Genomic DNA, 16,040 nt, shown 5'->3' with positions numbered 1-16,040 from the left:
GATGCTGCTGACAGTGACAGATTGCCACTAATTAAAGAGTTCTTCCTTTAATTTCTCATTGCCTGAGACTCAATCTCAATGAGACAAAGTTATGTGCATTCAAAAAACAAAACAAGAACCCTTTCATTCACAGGAACGTGCCACTACTGGGGACATCTCTCCAGCTGTGTTGGCATTGCTGTGGAACAGGATGGGGGCCGTTGGCTTATTTCACAAACTACGGTATTCTCATTGGGAGCCCCCCCCCCAGGGCAGCGTAGTTAGCACTGTAGTCCATGAAAACAAGGCGAGAGGAGGAAAGAACCTGCATACCAGACAACGGAGAGAAGGATGAAGGGTGCACAGGATGGTTGCACATTGTCCATTATCCAGAAGCCCCCATTTACTTCCTGATCCTCTTTAAATACCCAGTGATGTCAGGAAACAGAGTTCTGGCACTCTGGGAGGTAGTGATAGGACTCAAGAAGGGAGCCGTAACATGCCATCATGTAAGCATTTCCCGCCACCTGCCAGCTTTGGGCACCCAGTCTCACACGGACTGCACAGTCTGGCACATGGCTGGTTATGCAAATAATAGCACAAAAGGGAGGCACAGGAGGGGAAAAACAGCTGTTTGGTTGCCTTACATGCATGTTTTTTCTCCAGTTGGATTTTTGCCAGTGTCTTTTGACTCACCCCTAAAATAATGAAAAATGAAGTATTTCTGATTAACGAGAATGAAAGAATGCAAGGGTCTCCAAACATATACATTTTTTTTTCTGCCGTGTATTCCTTGCTTTCATCATAGCTTGGTACCAAATATGGTGTAATACATATATAGAGTGACAGACTAGGACTCAAGAGACCTGGGTTCAAATCCCTACTTCACAATGGAAGCTCAGGGGAGAGTGGAACCTGTAAACCCCCTCCTTAAACATCTCACCTTGAAAGCTCTATTAGGGTCGTTTTTTATTTGACAGCATGTAACACACACCAGTGTTTTATTACAACTCTTTCCTGGCAAATCTAGCAAACCTAGAATGCTAAAATGCTAAATCAAAGGCGATAGAAAAGTAAGACTACCCCCCCTTCCCTGGTCTTACATTTGTTTAATGCTAAAAAATCTTCAGCATATTTCCAGCTGGCCCTCCTAGGAGTTACAGGGTACAGTGCTTTTAAGGCAGCCTTGCTCATTAGCTTTTCTAATGCTGTCTCCTTCAACGGTGAGCTCCTTTTCTGGCTTTAAGTAAAGTTTGAAATCACTCAGTGTAAACAGCATCGACTCGGATGGTGTACCACAGCCCAAAATATTTTGCTGATGTTTAATAGGGCCCACGAGGTGGTTAGGGTTTCATTAGATGTGATCTGAAAGCAGCTGTTCCAGAATCTTTTTGCCTACAATACGGGAGGTAGGAAGAAATGGTTTGAAGTCCTAGCTTCATTTGGCTGCCACTGGGAGAATCCTGCCGTGTATACCAGGCACTTGAATTGCTTGTATTGCCTTAAAAGGGAACTCTGTGGCTTGTGCTCTTCTTAGCAAATTAAAATCAGAAGCTGCAGCACAAGAGTGATATATATAAGGAAGGTTCCATCCATTTGACACAGTCTGGAAAACAGCAAAGGAAAGTGTGCCTTTGTTACATGTCATGTACTTGGCACTGGATGGGTTTTGCCTGACTAGCTATAGCCCTGCCTCTGAATATGAAGAGATACTGAGGGAGGCTGCCATGAGATCTGGAGCCATTTTTCAAAGTGTTAAATTCTTAACTTGGAATTCCATCTAACCAGTAAAGTGTGAATCTTAAAAATCCACCTCTCTACTCTCAGGCCAAGCCAGAAAGGAAGAAAAAGTTCACCTATGGGTTTTTTTATGAAGGTGGTGGCACTGTGGGTTAAACCGCAGAAGCCTCTGTGCTGCAAGGTCAGAAGACCTGCAGTCATAAGATTGAATCCACGCGATGGAGGGAGCCCCCATTCCTTGTCCCAGTTCCCGCCAACCTAGTGGTTCAAAAGCATCCAAAATGCAAAATGCGAGTAGATAAATAGGTACCACCATGGTGGGAAGGTACCAGTGTTCCGTTTCTAGTTGCGCTGGCCACATGACCGTGGAAACAGTCTTTGGACAAACGCTAGCTCTATGGGTTGGAAACGGAGATGAGCACCGCCCCCTAGAGTTGGACACGACTGGACAAATTGTCAAGGGGAACCTTTACCTTTACCTATGGTTTTGTAGTTTCTGGCCACTTGATGGTCTTACATGAAACTTCATGTTATTCTGTGGGGTCACCTTTATAGGTTGCTCATTACAGAAGAAGAGACATTGGATGGGTAAAGAGAAGGCACTAACCGTCTTTTATTTGATGGCTTTGCACATTACAAGGAGACTGTGGTGTGCCAGTAGGTCTGTAAGATGGTGAATGGCTTTATCCAGTTTAGAGGAGTAAATTCTTGCTTGGCTGTTCTTTGTACATAGGGAGGAGGAGGAACAAGATCATCATTTCCACGTGGAGAGGGCAAGCTATTCTGTGGCACTCTCGATAAGAGAAGAGAACTAGAAAGGGAATTGAGTTAATTAAACAAAATGGCACCAAGTGACGGTTTAAATCTAATACACCAAATGTCATTTGTCGCTGCTCTGTTGCCTGTACTTTTAGAAGCAGAAATATTGCAGAGGGTGTTAGAGTCTCTCTGAGCAATCTGCCGTGGTTCTATCCTATCTTGATTTGTTTGTGCCTGAGTCTCAAAGAGAAGGGACACAACTTTAGTCAAGATACTTTGTGGATGTCGTGGAGAGCTTGGCGAGAATAAAAATAGCACTCTGTTTCTCTTTCTCACAGGGAGGAAAAGAATCTCACAGAGGTCAGCCCAATCCAGAAATGGGTGGTTGATGCTTTTTGGGGCTATAACTCCCCAAGTACCCAAGCCAGTAAGGCCAGTGACCATACTGGCTGCAGTGTTCAGAATGTTCCTCTCCAAAAGGGGCAAACTTTTCCCATCTCTTAATTATTTCTGGGTGAAATCAAGGGTTTTATCCTGCTATTTTCTTTTTGTTCGGGAGAGACAACTTTCATTTAATTTCCCTGCAAGCCTGCCGTCGCGCCTCGGGAGAGAAGAACAGAGAGATAGAACGGGTGTAGAAGTAGCATTGGCTTGTAGTATGGATCGATTCTAAGACCTGGTGTGCGTGGAACATAGTTTACAGCAGTGACCTGTAAAACAGCCTGTGAATTGTGAATTTGAGGTGACTCACTTAACCTGCTTCTTCCTATTTGAGGTGGAGTTCAGGGCGATTGCTAGTTCTCTCTAACTCCTGTTCCACAGATTGCTATGGGAAACCCATGCTGCTTTGCTGGCCATTCTTTTCAGCACTGCAGCTCTTCATCTGAATACATGCTACTCCTCACAATGTGACTAAAAAATGGTCTGTTACTAGCAGTTCATCTTTCTCACCTCTATCATCTCACCTCTTTCAGATCCTCATCCTCCTTGATTATTGTCCCTCTCTCCTCTTGATGTCTACCAGAGTTCTTGAAATAACGGTGTGCCAGGAGAACCCCCATCAAGAATCAGGCTCAGAATGGAACACAGCCCAAGTTTGCAAACTGGTGTTTTGATCTCCTATTGTGTTTGTGTACACCGTCAGCCTTTGAAATGCTAAATGCAGGGGGGGGGAGGAGGATCAGCAAACCTGCACCAAAATAACTTTAATCTCTCCATATTTATGCATCACCCACCTACCTCTCAGCAGTTCTACAGCAAATTAAGGCCTGTGCGTTCAAATGTGCTGCAGCTTCCCCGGGCTGATGCTGCTGGTTCTGAAGGTTTTGTGTGGTGATGAGCATAAAAACCACATTAGTATGCAGAGTGCAAAGACACGCTCCTGCCCATTTGCTTTGGGGGGAAGAAAGTACTTGCTTGTAGAATGACCTAACATTTAACAGATACATTAATCTGTCGCCTTTTCTTGGGTTCAGAAAAAGTGCTACCATGCCAAAGTCTTGAGCTTTTGAAGCAAAAATATTTGAAACCCCAGTTGAGTGCTTTCTGCTGGGAACAAACAACAGAAAAGCAGTTTACCTTTGCATCTTGTGAACTTTCCAGGGCATCTGGATGCCTCATGTTAGAATTAGGGTGCTGGGAAGATCTGTTCCAGAGGACTGTTCCTTTGTTCTTGTTTACACTGCCTAACTTGATAGCACACCTCTGGATGTTCACCATTGCCCTTGAGAACATCCCCTTAATCTGTCCTCTCATTGCCGTTGATTTTATGGTATGTATCATCCCATCATCCAAATGTACCATGTTACCAGCTCATCAAAACACATGCTTAGTGCTTCTGTTAAGCACCTTGTTGCATCTCAATTTCTTTTCAGCTAGGTCAATGATTAGGAATTGGCGGTGTTTGTTCTTGAAATCTTCCCCTCTGAAACCTACAAGTTCAGAAGACAGCTCTGGATCAGGACAATGACCCTATGAATCAGGATGGATTAAATAGATCTGTTCTTGTGGGGGTATTTCAAAGTCCTTTGAATTATTAATTTTCCCTTGTAAGATGTTCTTAACCAGCATCATTTCCAAATGTTACCTTCTTCCCAAGACTTGACAAATAGTCTTGCAATCTCTCTCCCCTCCCTCTCCCACTCCCTCCCTCTGACATTCTTTACTGTGTTCAGCAATCTTTCAGAGTTCTGTTTTAAACTTAGTTTCTATTCTTCATATCTTAATGGCCTTTAAAGTGCCTACTGCATTTATTGCTACGTTGGTTCTATAGCCCCAGGGCATACATTAATTTCTCTTTGAACACTTTCCATTTACCTCTATTGATTTCTCTTGTTTGATTTCACCCAGCATTTCCCTCTGGTCTTTTCTTTTTTGTTGCAGAAGTTTCACATTTCAGTATTTTCCCATGGCACAGTTTCACTTTTAGCTTGCCACTGGTGGGAGTACTTCTTGGGCTCTTGTTAAGTCAGTGTCTCCAGCTGTTTCATGGGCCAAATGAGATAGGTATTTGTTTTGTACCCCTTTTCTTGGTCAGGGCAGGCCATCAGATTGGCTTGGAATAAGGCCTGCCCTTGATTAGTAACATCCAGAAGGTTTAGCGGTGGAGAGTGGGTCTTTTCCTTGGGGGGATCCTTTATCCCCAACACGGAGCCCTGGCCTGCAGTGTGTGTGTGTGTGTGTGCGTGTGCGTGTGTGTGCGTGTGTGTGTGTGCGTGCGTGCGTGCATGGTGCCGCTTATTCCATTAATACCTGAAGGAGTTTATAATCAATCTTTGAAAGCACAGGGAGCTGAATGTGCAATTTTCTAAATCCTACAGAAGCTAGAGTGATGTTGCTGTTGACGGGGAGCAGAGCAAGAGATGAAATCAGTTGAGACTGACCTGGTCTTGAGAACAAGCTCACTCTTTAATAATTCTGGAGCAGACCAATATATGTCTCCTTTTGTATTTTCCCCCTCCAAGCTGTTGTTTTGATCCAAATGCTGATTTTAATGTATTCTTCAGCGTTTGGATTCATCAGGGCTCCTCACTCGTTACAGGATGCCTTGCTTCTCCATTCTTCTCCCCTACCCTTTCCTCCTCTGCTGTGTTTCCCCACTGATTCTTACTGGGGCTTTGGTTCTGCTTTCTGCACATGTACAGAAACTGGAAAAGGTCAAAGCGCACCTCTTCTTCAGCGTATCATTCGATGCACTCTCTTTCCCTGGTCTTTAAAAATAGTTAAATAAAACGTGGTAGCATATATTAAATCAAGCCTAGATTTCACAATGTGTGAAGTGAGATATATATCTGGGCAGGCTACATAACATTTGTAAAGGGTAAAGCTCAATATATTCAAAATTGGGTCCCTCTTTCTCTCTCTGGCTCTGCTTTCTGTATGAGCTGTGGGTAGTTAATGATCTCTGAAGATTATACTCTTTTTAATGTGAATGCCTTACAGCACCCAGCTGGCAGTGTGGCTTTTTTTAAACGTTCCTGTTAAAATGTTGCAGATTCCAAACAGATCAAAGAATGAGATTGATCTTTTCACTCCTCTTTACGTCACCCACAAATCTTGTACAAAGATGTAGAGCCAGCAGTATTCTCCGTTATACAAATAATATGGAAATGAGAAAGTATCTAGGTTGTCAGTCCACTCACAAGGAGATTTCCAGGGATCTGTGCTCCTCGTGTTAGCAAAATAAGCTCAGGTTAGCTCAGATCTTTGGTCCTGCCTATCCCTTTCTGAAAGCTCAAGGACATTCCCAGGTTTTTATTTGTTTTTTGTTTTTATTTCTGCTGTTCTTATGGTAGGCATGTTCCATCATTCTACTGTGCATAACATTTATGTTTTTAAGTTGCCTTGTGCAATGATCCCTCAAAGTAAATTAGAGCAAGTATGTGAAAAAACTTTAATGTGTAAGTAGTGACTGAGCTTTTGAGACACCTCCAGTTTTATGAAAGCCACTTCTGACCTTCTGATAAATTGTTCAGATTTCTCTTTGCCCCTTAATCTTAGAAGGGCAGAGCTGGAAACAACCGTCTGGATCACCGAGCCCCTGTCAAGGAGCCTCAGTGGGGGAACCCAACTCCCAACCTCTGGCTATGCAGCCAAAGACCTAAACCGTTGAGCTATCCAGCAGTTCTTGTTTATTTTTTAGTCACATGCACATCTACCGACGAGCAGTTTGAAGCCTATCATCTCGGAGCTCCTCCTGGCACCTGTGTGTGGTGCAGGTGCTGTGGCAGAACTGCACAACAAGTTACTCGATTGTGTGGAGCCAAGTTTTAAAAAAAATGTATGGCCCTTCTAATCTCTCGCCTCCGTATATCCCTGTTCCAAGATGGGCCTCAGCAACTGGGCTCACTCTCACATCTTGTCCGTTGCAATTTGAGTACCCGTGAGACACCAGCCTTTCCTCTGGCATTTCAGGAGCAGCAAAGTATATGAGATGTGACTTGCAAAGACACGATGAGTGGAGAAACAAAAGAACCAGCCACTTTCCCATTCAGCTGTTGCAAATCATCTTAGATCCTCCATGGTAGGCGAAAAGAAAATGATGCATAGGGAAAAGACAGGTTATCTGTAAAAACATCACTAGCCACTCTGCACTCAGTTACCAACATTTTTGGCCAATTAAAATCCAAAGACCGCAAGCAGATTCATAGCAAGCACCAAACTGGCTATATAGATATACAGTGGGGTCTCGACTTACGAACTTAATCCGTATTGGAAGGCAGTTCTCAGGTCGAAAAGTTCTTAAGTCGAATCTGCATTTCCCATAGGAATGCATTGAAAATCATTTAATCCGTATCTGCTCTTTTCGTCCATAGAAACTAATGGGAAGCTGCTATTCCACCTTCTGCCACTAGAGGGGGATATTTTTCTCTTTTTTCCTTTTAACCTAAGATGACTTAGCTTTTTAAAAAAGGAAAAAAAAGAGTTCGTAACTCGAATCTAAGTTCGTAAGTCGAGTCCATATATTCCTATGAGAGCAGTTCATAAGTCGAAACGTTCGTATGTCGAGCCGTTCGTAAGTCGAGACCCCACTGTACCCAAATCCCCTTGCCTCCCTCCCCCTTTTGCCTTGCTTATACATCTGGTACTTTGTGCCCCCTTTCAGCAGATGAATGTGTTCCATCTAGTCTCCTAGCCTTCCTGTCAGCAGCACCCTTGTGCTTTTCTCCATCCATAGATCTTGCCCAATTGTTTTCACATCCTCTTCCTGGTGGCTGTCCAGAATGGTTGGAGAGGTAATAGTAGAAGACTATCTATGCAGAAGCCTTTGGAGTTCGAAGGATGGTGAGATGGCGACCAGATGCCTTTCACTACCACGTTCAGATGCTTTTGTTTTGAATTTATTTGGCAGTCCTCTGTGCTCCCTGCCATGTAACTTGATGGAGCATTTAACAGCGCTCGCTGCAAGCAAAGCCCTCCCTGCTATGTCTGATAGAAATTGATTTTGGAGTTTAGCAGCTGGACTGGGCAGGGGGTCTCAAGCTCCAGAAAAAGGCAAGCCCAGTGTATTGGCAAGCAGTTGCAGGAAGAGTTTGAACAGTTGGTGCCTGATCCGGGGGACAAGAAGCCTTGGATGGCTCACATAGACTGGGTGCCCAGCAATACCTATTGGAAAGGTTTATAGGGAGGTCAAATTATTTTCTGCTTCTCTCTGGCTCCATCCGCCCTCCCTTGTCCCAGGGAATGATCTACACTACATGATGCAGCTGTCTTGATAAAGCCAAGTGGATCTGAGTCTGGCCGCTGCCTGCATGAGAGAACAAATGGCATCTTATTATGTTATGCCCTGTATTCCATTCTGAAAGGAAAATTGGATTATGAGGGCACCAAGGAAATGAATGAAATGTCCTTCACCCTGTGTGGATTGTCCTGCACGAGGTGTGAGAGAGAGCATGACTTTCACAGGAACCTTTCCAGTCACTCGGGAAAGTACCACAGGACCTTCCTCACTAACTGGAATCTTCTTGAAAGCTGCCCGCGTCTATGGGAGTTTCATTTCCAAGAGCCATTGTTTATTTGTGCATGGTGTTCTTTCTTTTTAAAAAGAGAGGTGCCCGAGATCAAGGATTTCCATTAAATTTATTATGTTTATTCTGCCTGTCTGTTCCAAGGACACACAAAGTGGCGTACCAAATTAAAAGAGCAATCAAACAATTAAAATCTAAATACGCAATCATCATAAAGCCAAAGCAATTGGAAGTGACAGAAGATGAGAACTTGGTCCAAAACAGCAGGTGGAAGAGCCAAAAGCAGCAGAATGGGAGGAAACTGCCCAACCAAAGGGACACTAGAGGCAAAAACAAGCAAGACAGGCATGCCATATACACAGCAGTCCTGTATCTTCAACAAGTACTGTATCTGAATATAAATAGGGAAAATGCACCTGATGCACCCCCTTCATTGGGGGGTGGGGGGGGTCTTCACCTGGTGAGCTGTCTGAGGAATGCTAGGAGCAGTAGCTGGAAAGAAAGCCATTTTTCCAAGTTCTCTTCTGGAAAGCCCTATGGAAGGCATCCCTCCGCAGATCTCAGATGGAAAAAGCGCAGTAGGAGAACCTTGAATGCTGATTCCAAGGGGTAGGTCAGCCCCGAGCGAAGCAGATGGTGTGATGTTTCTAAGAGGAAATATACTCTTCCCCCCATTGTCTGCATCCCTTGGGCATGAGACCACCAGAGGATATCTGGAATTGAAGGAGAATGTTTTCCAGTGTTATTACCACTGCTTTTAGTGTTGTTTCTTCCCTTGAAGGGCAATGGCAGTTTGCACGACTGGCTTCCCTTTTTACCTTCCTGTCTAAAGCACTGTGAGCCCTCTATGTCCTCCTTGGCAGCTTTCCAGAAGCACCTCCCTGCGGACCCTTGGCAACTCCTGGAATCTGTCAGCAAGGACAGGCTACCTGGTGCATTCAGGGTGGGGCGGGGGTGCAGCTCAAAAAGAGAGCTCTACTTTGGTGGCCACCATTGAAGCCAAGCTGCTGGACTAGGTGGACCTTTGGGCTCATCTCACAGAGCAGTTCTTACATCTGCTGAAGGTTGTGGAGCCTCTAGAAGTCAGATTGTCTATTATTCTCCTAAATCTGTGTGACATCTTCAGCTGCTATCAAAAATATTTGAACATATATAAACATATGAAGCGAGATGTCTTACCAGGCATGGGGAGGAAAGAAAGGGACACTAAACTTTGAGACAGATTCAGAGCTACGTGTATCACCTTGCGCTCCCACCCTTGGTTTCCTCTTTCTTGCCAAGTCTCCAAGCACCAGCTAAAGTTTCAGGGAACTGTGCTTTTTTGGGTCTGCAGAGAAGGGAACACATCTTAAGCAGAGTGGCAGTGGAAGTGAAGGTTTGGTTTTGCATATGGGAAACAGAGCTGGCCTGTCTCCTTCCCACTTGACAGCGGACCTCCATGGCTCATCACAATGATGTTTGCTTGTGGGTTGTGCTTCTTATGGTTCCGATATACAGTGATGCCTCGCTTGACAAGGATAATTCATTCAGTTCAAATCACTGTTAAGCAAAATCCTCGTCAAGCAAAATGAAAAAGCCCATTGGAATGCATTGAAAACCGGTTCAATGCATTCCAGTGGTTGAAATACCTCAGCGTCCAGCCATTAGGGTGCCTGTAATGCAAGGAATCCATCCTAAAGCACAGCGGGGAGCCATTTTGCACAGCGGGGGCATTTTTAAACCTGACGATTAGCTGTTTTTGATCATCGTTAAGCAAAAAATCAGTTCCCAAAGCAGGGAACCTATTCTCGTAAAACGGAAAAAAACCATTTAATCATCGTTTAGTGATCGCAATAGCGATCGCAAAAAACTAATAATCAAGCGATTTCCTCATCTAATGAGGTAATCGTCAAGCGAGGCACCACAGTATTGTGTATAACTATTTAGGAGGTGGTGCATAAAATAACATTCTCTTTTTCATTGCCATTCCCCATGGATCATCTTTTCTTCCTGAGAAAAAATTTCCCTGTGATCTGATGCCAGCTGCGATCCTGCCCAAAAATACGAGCTTGGTGATAGTACAACTGAAGGCCCAATGAAGAAATAGTAGGATGCCACCTCTCCATTTGCAAAGTTTGGCCTCTGATTGAGTTTGGTCTCAAAATAATATGGGATCCATTGTTTGAAAAAATGCTCAGCAGCACCACTCTATCTCGCAGCCCTCCTGGTCACATTTGTGAGGTGGCCAAGATGTTGGACTGATACATTTCTGGCTGGCCTTGCCTTGTCAAAATCAACTCAGCTGTATATACTTTTCTTTGGCATCTGTCACATTTCCACAGCCCATCAATATGCTCCAGGAAGATGAAACTGCTCTGGTATCTCGTTCTTTTAAAGAATGAAATGCGAAACAAATTTCATGGTGGATTATTGCTCGGAAGGCCTTTTCCATTCATCACATAGTCAGTAATTTCCCAGATAATGCATTGCTTCAGAATTGAGGCTGGGGAGATGCTATTCCAGCTCAGCTGGTAACCCCTAAAAAAGCAAATTGCATTGTTTTCCCTTCAAATAAGTAAGTAATTAGGATGCACTAATAGTTTTGGCACTTTTCCTGCACTACAAAATCTAGAAAAACTGAAACCCACCAATCCTCTAATTTTTTTTGTCTCTGTGTGTGCTTCCTTCTGAATCCAGGATATCAAATTGCCTACCGCTTGGCAACCAGGAGCCCGAACAAGTTCACCACAGTGGAAGTTGGCTCCACAGTCAGACAATTTGTGGCTACAGATCTCCTCCCCGAGTCAGCTTACATTTTCCGAGCGTCTGCCAAAACCCGACAGGGCTGGGGGCAGCCCTTGGAAGCCACTGTCATTACCACGGAAAAGAGAGGTAATTCTATTTTTGCAAGATTAATCAGTGTTGTCATTGCCCCAAGAGAGAATAGGGATATATTTCTTTAACTTCCTGACAGAAATGGTGCTTAGGGTAACCTCTTTGCTGGGATGTGATTTTTTTTCTTATTCTGTTGGCTATGCTTACTTTCAACAAGATTTCTCATTCGTGTACTTAAAAAAGGAAAAAGACTGCCAGCCAAAGGAAACTCGATTGTACTAGCTCACAAAGTGAGGCCTGCAAACTGCGTGCGTCCTCCATTGCTAAGAAACCTTATTCCTGCTCCTGAGAAGCTTCTTGAGGGAGTAAAACCTTGTGCTTTGTTTTGCCTTTCAAAATCTCTTCTGAACCTGGAAGCAGTCATCCAGCCACTTCTATTTTGGATTCTTTTCAAGAGTTGTGTATCTATTTTCCTCTGTCTTTGGGGGTGCCGTGGTGACATATGGTGGGTCCTGGGACATTTAAATTTAAACATCACCTCTCCATTGGGGAGCTGCCATTTTAATCTCCCACAATGCCCCCTGTCAGCTCTATGTTACCTTTCTCCTCAAGCCTTCCTCGCAGGTTCATTCTTAATTTACACGATGCTTTGCTGTTGCACGCAATTGACTAGTTTGAGGCCCTAGGACAAGGAAGAAGACAAGAAGCTAAGCCTGGTGGGCACTAACGAGGTATAATCAAGGCTTTGTGCACAGTTCCAGCTTACTCATCAACTCAGAGGAAGTGTGAATGTGGCCATTCATGAACGACCAATGCTGAATCCCGCACAGTCTCTCGCAGTCCATGTCTATACCTTCTCCCAGCGAAGCCCAAAGAGAACTGAGTGCAGAGCTTTTGGTCTCCTTATGGCGGGAGCATCACCCCTCCCATCCAGGCATTGACCCATTTCATGCCTTCCACATCCCAAAGCAGTTGCAGGTTTGAGAGCTACTTTTCATTGTGTTGGCTGAGGTCTGAATAGAAAGTACTTGAGATTTATGATGCCTTTTATCATAAAAATGTTTGTTTACAAATGTACAGTGAGCAGATGGAAGCAAACTGATTCACAAACACTGACAGCATGGCCCATAACGTTGTAACATGCAGAAGGGGACACATACTTCAAAACACGTCTCGCACAAGCTAAGTTGGCTGGTGTTCCAGGCCTGGAAAATGTTTGCTTCTGCATATGCCCGCAACACCAAAACACTTGTGTGATTAGGGAGGTGAGGAGCGAAAGAATGGAGCATCCTTGCACCTTTTACAGTTGTGAAGAAGAGGGAATTTCAGCAGATTTAGGATGTATGAGAAGTTCAGGTGGAAAGTCTTGACAAAAATAGAAGTATATGTGCCCCTCAAGACTCACGTCAAGCCGCTTGGCTCACAGTTATGAGACGCATTGTGGTTAGAGCTTTGGACTTAAAAAAAGAGAGATCTGGGTTCAGATTCCCACAGATTTGGGCATCGCAGTCATTGGGCGGCCATGGGCCAAACGCACCTTCTCAGTCTGACCAGCATCAGACCAGTTTTCTGTGGATAAAGCAGAGAGGAGGAGGGCCAGGACAGCTACTTAGAAGAAAAGAGGAGGTACAAATGTAACAATGAAACAAATAGTTTGTGAGCTTTATAAGGCACTGCAGAGGAACAAAGTACACACAAAATGACGTGCAAGTTTAAAATGCAAGCACGGAAATGTGTACACATGGAAAAATGTGCACAAGCATTCTTTAGTCAATGGAGGGAACTGTAAGTTAGGTAAAATACACTGTATATAAATGTGCACTTGAGGAAAAAATAACAACAGAAGATGCATTAATTTTGAAGTAGAAAAGGAAAAATACAAAAAGTGTACTGCTCATATACAGCCCCATAGTGCTTAAAGCTCTCTCTGGGTAATTTACTATTTAGTTATGCAGGCTACACATTGCTCTGTCCCCCCATGAGCTGGGTACTCAGTTTACCAACCTCAGAAGGATGAAAAGTTGAGTCAGCCTTGAGCCAGCTTCCTGAGCCTGTATGATTCAAATCTAGTTCCTTAAACCTGTTCTTCACTTCCACTGTGTATTCATAAGGGATTTGGGTTAGATTAGACCTGACTAGCCCAGTGGTTTTTCCTACTTTCTTCAGTTTAAGCTTGAGTTTTGCTATAAGAAGCTGATGATCAGAGCCACAATCAGCTCCAGGTCTTGTTTTTGCTGACTGTATAGAGCTTCTCCATCTTTGGCTGCAGAGAATATAATCAATCTGATTTCGGTATTGCCCATCTGGTGATGTCCATGTGTAGAGTCGCCTCTTGTGCTGTTGGAAAAGAGTGTTTGTGATGAGCAGCTTGTTCTCTTGACAAAACTCTATTAGCCTTTGCCCTGCTTCGTTTTGAACTCCAAGGCCAATCTCATAACCTAGTACAAATCCAGGAAGGGAAGAAAATACAATTGATGTTTGCCAAAATGTTACAAAACAGGTGGAAAGTTTCTCACATCTGTAATGGCAACACGATAACTGTATGGATAGCTCAGTAGGATGGAGCATAGGGCCAGGAGTTCAGTTCTTCCCCAGTAGGGAGTTCAATGTCCCACTGCTACACAGTCCATAAGTGCCACCAGGAGGAAGGCCTGGCAAACCACTGCTAAGAATTTTATACCTAAAAGGTCCTTGGAAAGGTCGCCGTAAATCAGAATCACTTGACGGCACATAATTAATAAGTTTAATAATAATAATAAGGTAGACCTGCCGAAATTCTGCATGGTATTTAAAGATTCGGGGCCACTGTTCTTTTGCATCTGACCATCCAACCAGTCACACTGGGGAAATACCATGACCTTTCAGAATGTAAAAACTGCACACAACAAACTGTTAGGTATCCATCAATGACCAGCATCATGTTCTTTCCAAGTATATAGCTGAGAGCTTTCTTGCCCACCAACCCTAAAATAGATAATGCCCCAAAAGTTAGAGAAACAGGAATCTCAGTTGTCTGGAAAACATTCCCCCTCCACTCCCTGCTCAGGCGATGATAAAGAGAGAGTGGGAAGTTTAGTGCCAGTCCTGTTAAATGGAACCAAGACTTAGGATGTGATGGCATGCGAGGGAAGCTGTTTAGATTTTCTATCTCAGGCTCCAAATGGCTTTGGATGAGTTCCTAAAGAAAATCTGAAGGTTCCTGAATGGATCCAGGAAAATATTTCTTTTGTTCCGTCCAACATATAGCCCCGTGGCTAAACATTCTGGGCCCAAAAATGAGCAATAATGTTGTGATTTTGGATGCAGGACCTTCACATTGGCAGAACTAGTTTTGTAGGCATAAGTCGCATTGTTTAAACAGTGGATAGGCTGCGGCTGTCCTCTTTTCCATATAGAGGAAAGGGGTCCTCACTGTACCACTGAACAGTGATAGGACTCCTCCTCCCTAAATGGCAGTCTTCCAACGTTTAGTCAAGGGAAATGTTCAACAAAGAATGTGTGCGTTCGGTTTCCTTTTTTCCTTTCCACATTGACAGGCCCTGCAAGGGGAAGTCATGGAGCTGGAGAACACACATGTGAAAAAAGAATCACCTCTCGCTTTCCCCTTAGGAGGAATCAAGGGGGAACGGAACTCAGATCCATGTCACTTCTATTTTCCCCAAGACCAAAGGTTTTTTGAAAAAGCACTTGGGCGTTAGCCACTCAGATTTAAATTTCATTCTCACTGAATGAGAATTGGGCACCTCAATAATCCCTTAAGCTTCTTTAGAAACCTGTGTATGTCAAAGGGGTATGTAGAAATACAAAGCTTGTCCTGAGCTCCTTATTGCCAGGTGCACTTGTTAAAACCGGAGCAGCTCTGCATTTCTATAATCCTTTGGATTTTCAACGTTAGGATGCTCCGATGCTCCGTAGTCTTTTGATACACTTTGGCCGGAGCAGAGTGATATGATTCTTCACTGCAGTTCCTGCTAACAAGAAACACTTTGCCTATCCTCATCTCTCCCTGTGCACATTTAAAGGGGCAACGAAGCCTGATCTCCTTCAAAATGGAGGAAAAGGGATTCCCTTGGTGATAGAACACCAGCTGTTCAAACAGAGGACTCTCAAGTTCAGTCCCTGTCATCTGCAGCCAAAATTGGGGTGTCTCCATTTAAAATATCTCTTTATCGCCCTTCTTCACACGAGTGTTTTAAATCTTGTTTTTTGGACCTCTCAGGTGCAGCAGGTCCTGATTGGCTAACAAAGCAAGTTGCTAAACAGAGCAATAAATGAGCGGTGCTTTCTTTTTGCAGAATGAAGACATATTGCTTCATCATTTGAGTGTAATCCACAAATGTTCTCTTGAGGTTGAGTTTCTCTTCCAGAAGGGGTAGGAAACCTTGGCCCTCCAGACATGGTTGGGCTACAGCTAACAGATGTAGAGCATATTGGCCCTTCAACAAACTAAATCATTGAAATTATTCAGTTTGTTGAAGGGCTAATTATTATTAATCATGAATTATTAATAAAATTAATAACCAATGACCATGATAGATGGCTGTGAATAGAAAGTTGGGAGGATAGGGTTCTGTGATGCATTATGTGAGATGGCTCATCTGCCTCTCCCAAAACGGTTCTCTCTGAGCAGTGGATGATCTCTGGAGTTTGTGGCAAGATTCTTCCTCGCCGTAACCAGGTGGTCTGTCAGTCATGTGGAAACCAAGCTCAGTTTCCAAGCTCAGCTGCGATCACCTGCATGCCGCGCGGTAGGGTGATCATTACTTCCTTTGCCCTCCACAT

General features: G+C 43.9%; 1 protein-coding gene across 6 annotated transcripts in view; it reads left to right on the top strand.

The window, feature by feature from the left end:
- Window positions 1-16,040, top strand: part of SDK1 (sidekick cell adhesion molecule 1) — a 574,835-nt gene that overhangs the window by 470,195 nt on the left and 88,600 nt on the right. For all 6 annotated transcript variants that reach the window (XM_020802390.3, XM_020802389.3, XM_020802388.3 and 3 more), the window contains one exon: window positions 11,121-11,315. In XM_020802390.3, the coding sequence (XP_020658049.3) occupies window positions 11,121-11,315 (195 nt within the window). The remainder of the gene's footprint in view (window positions 1-11,120; window positions 11,316-16,040) is intronic.

Source organism: Pogona vitticeps, chromosome 13 (assembly GCF_051106095.1).
Source record: "Pogona vitticeps strain Pit_001003342236 chromosome 13, PviZW2.1, whole genome shotgun sequence".
Taxonomy (NCBI): Eukaryota; Metazoa; Chordata; class Lepidosauria; order Squamata; family Agamidae; genus Pogona; species Pogona vitticeps.
This window is presented reverse-complemented; position numbering and strand designations above follow the sequence as displayed.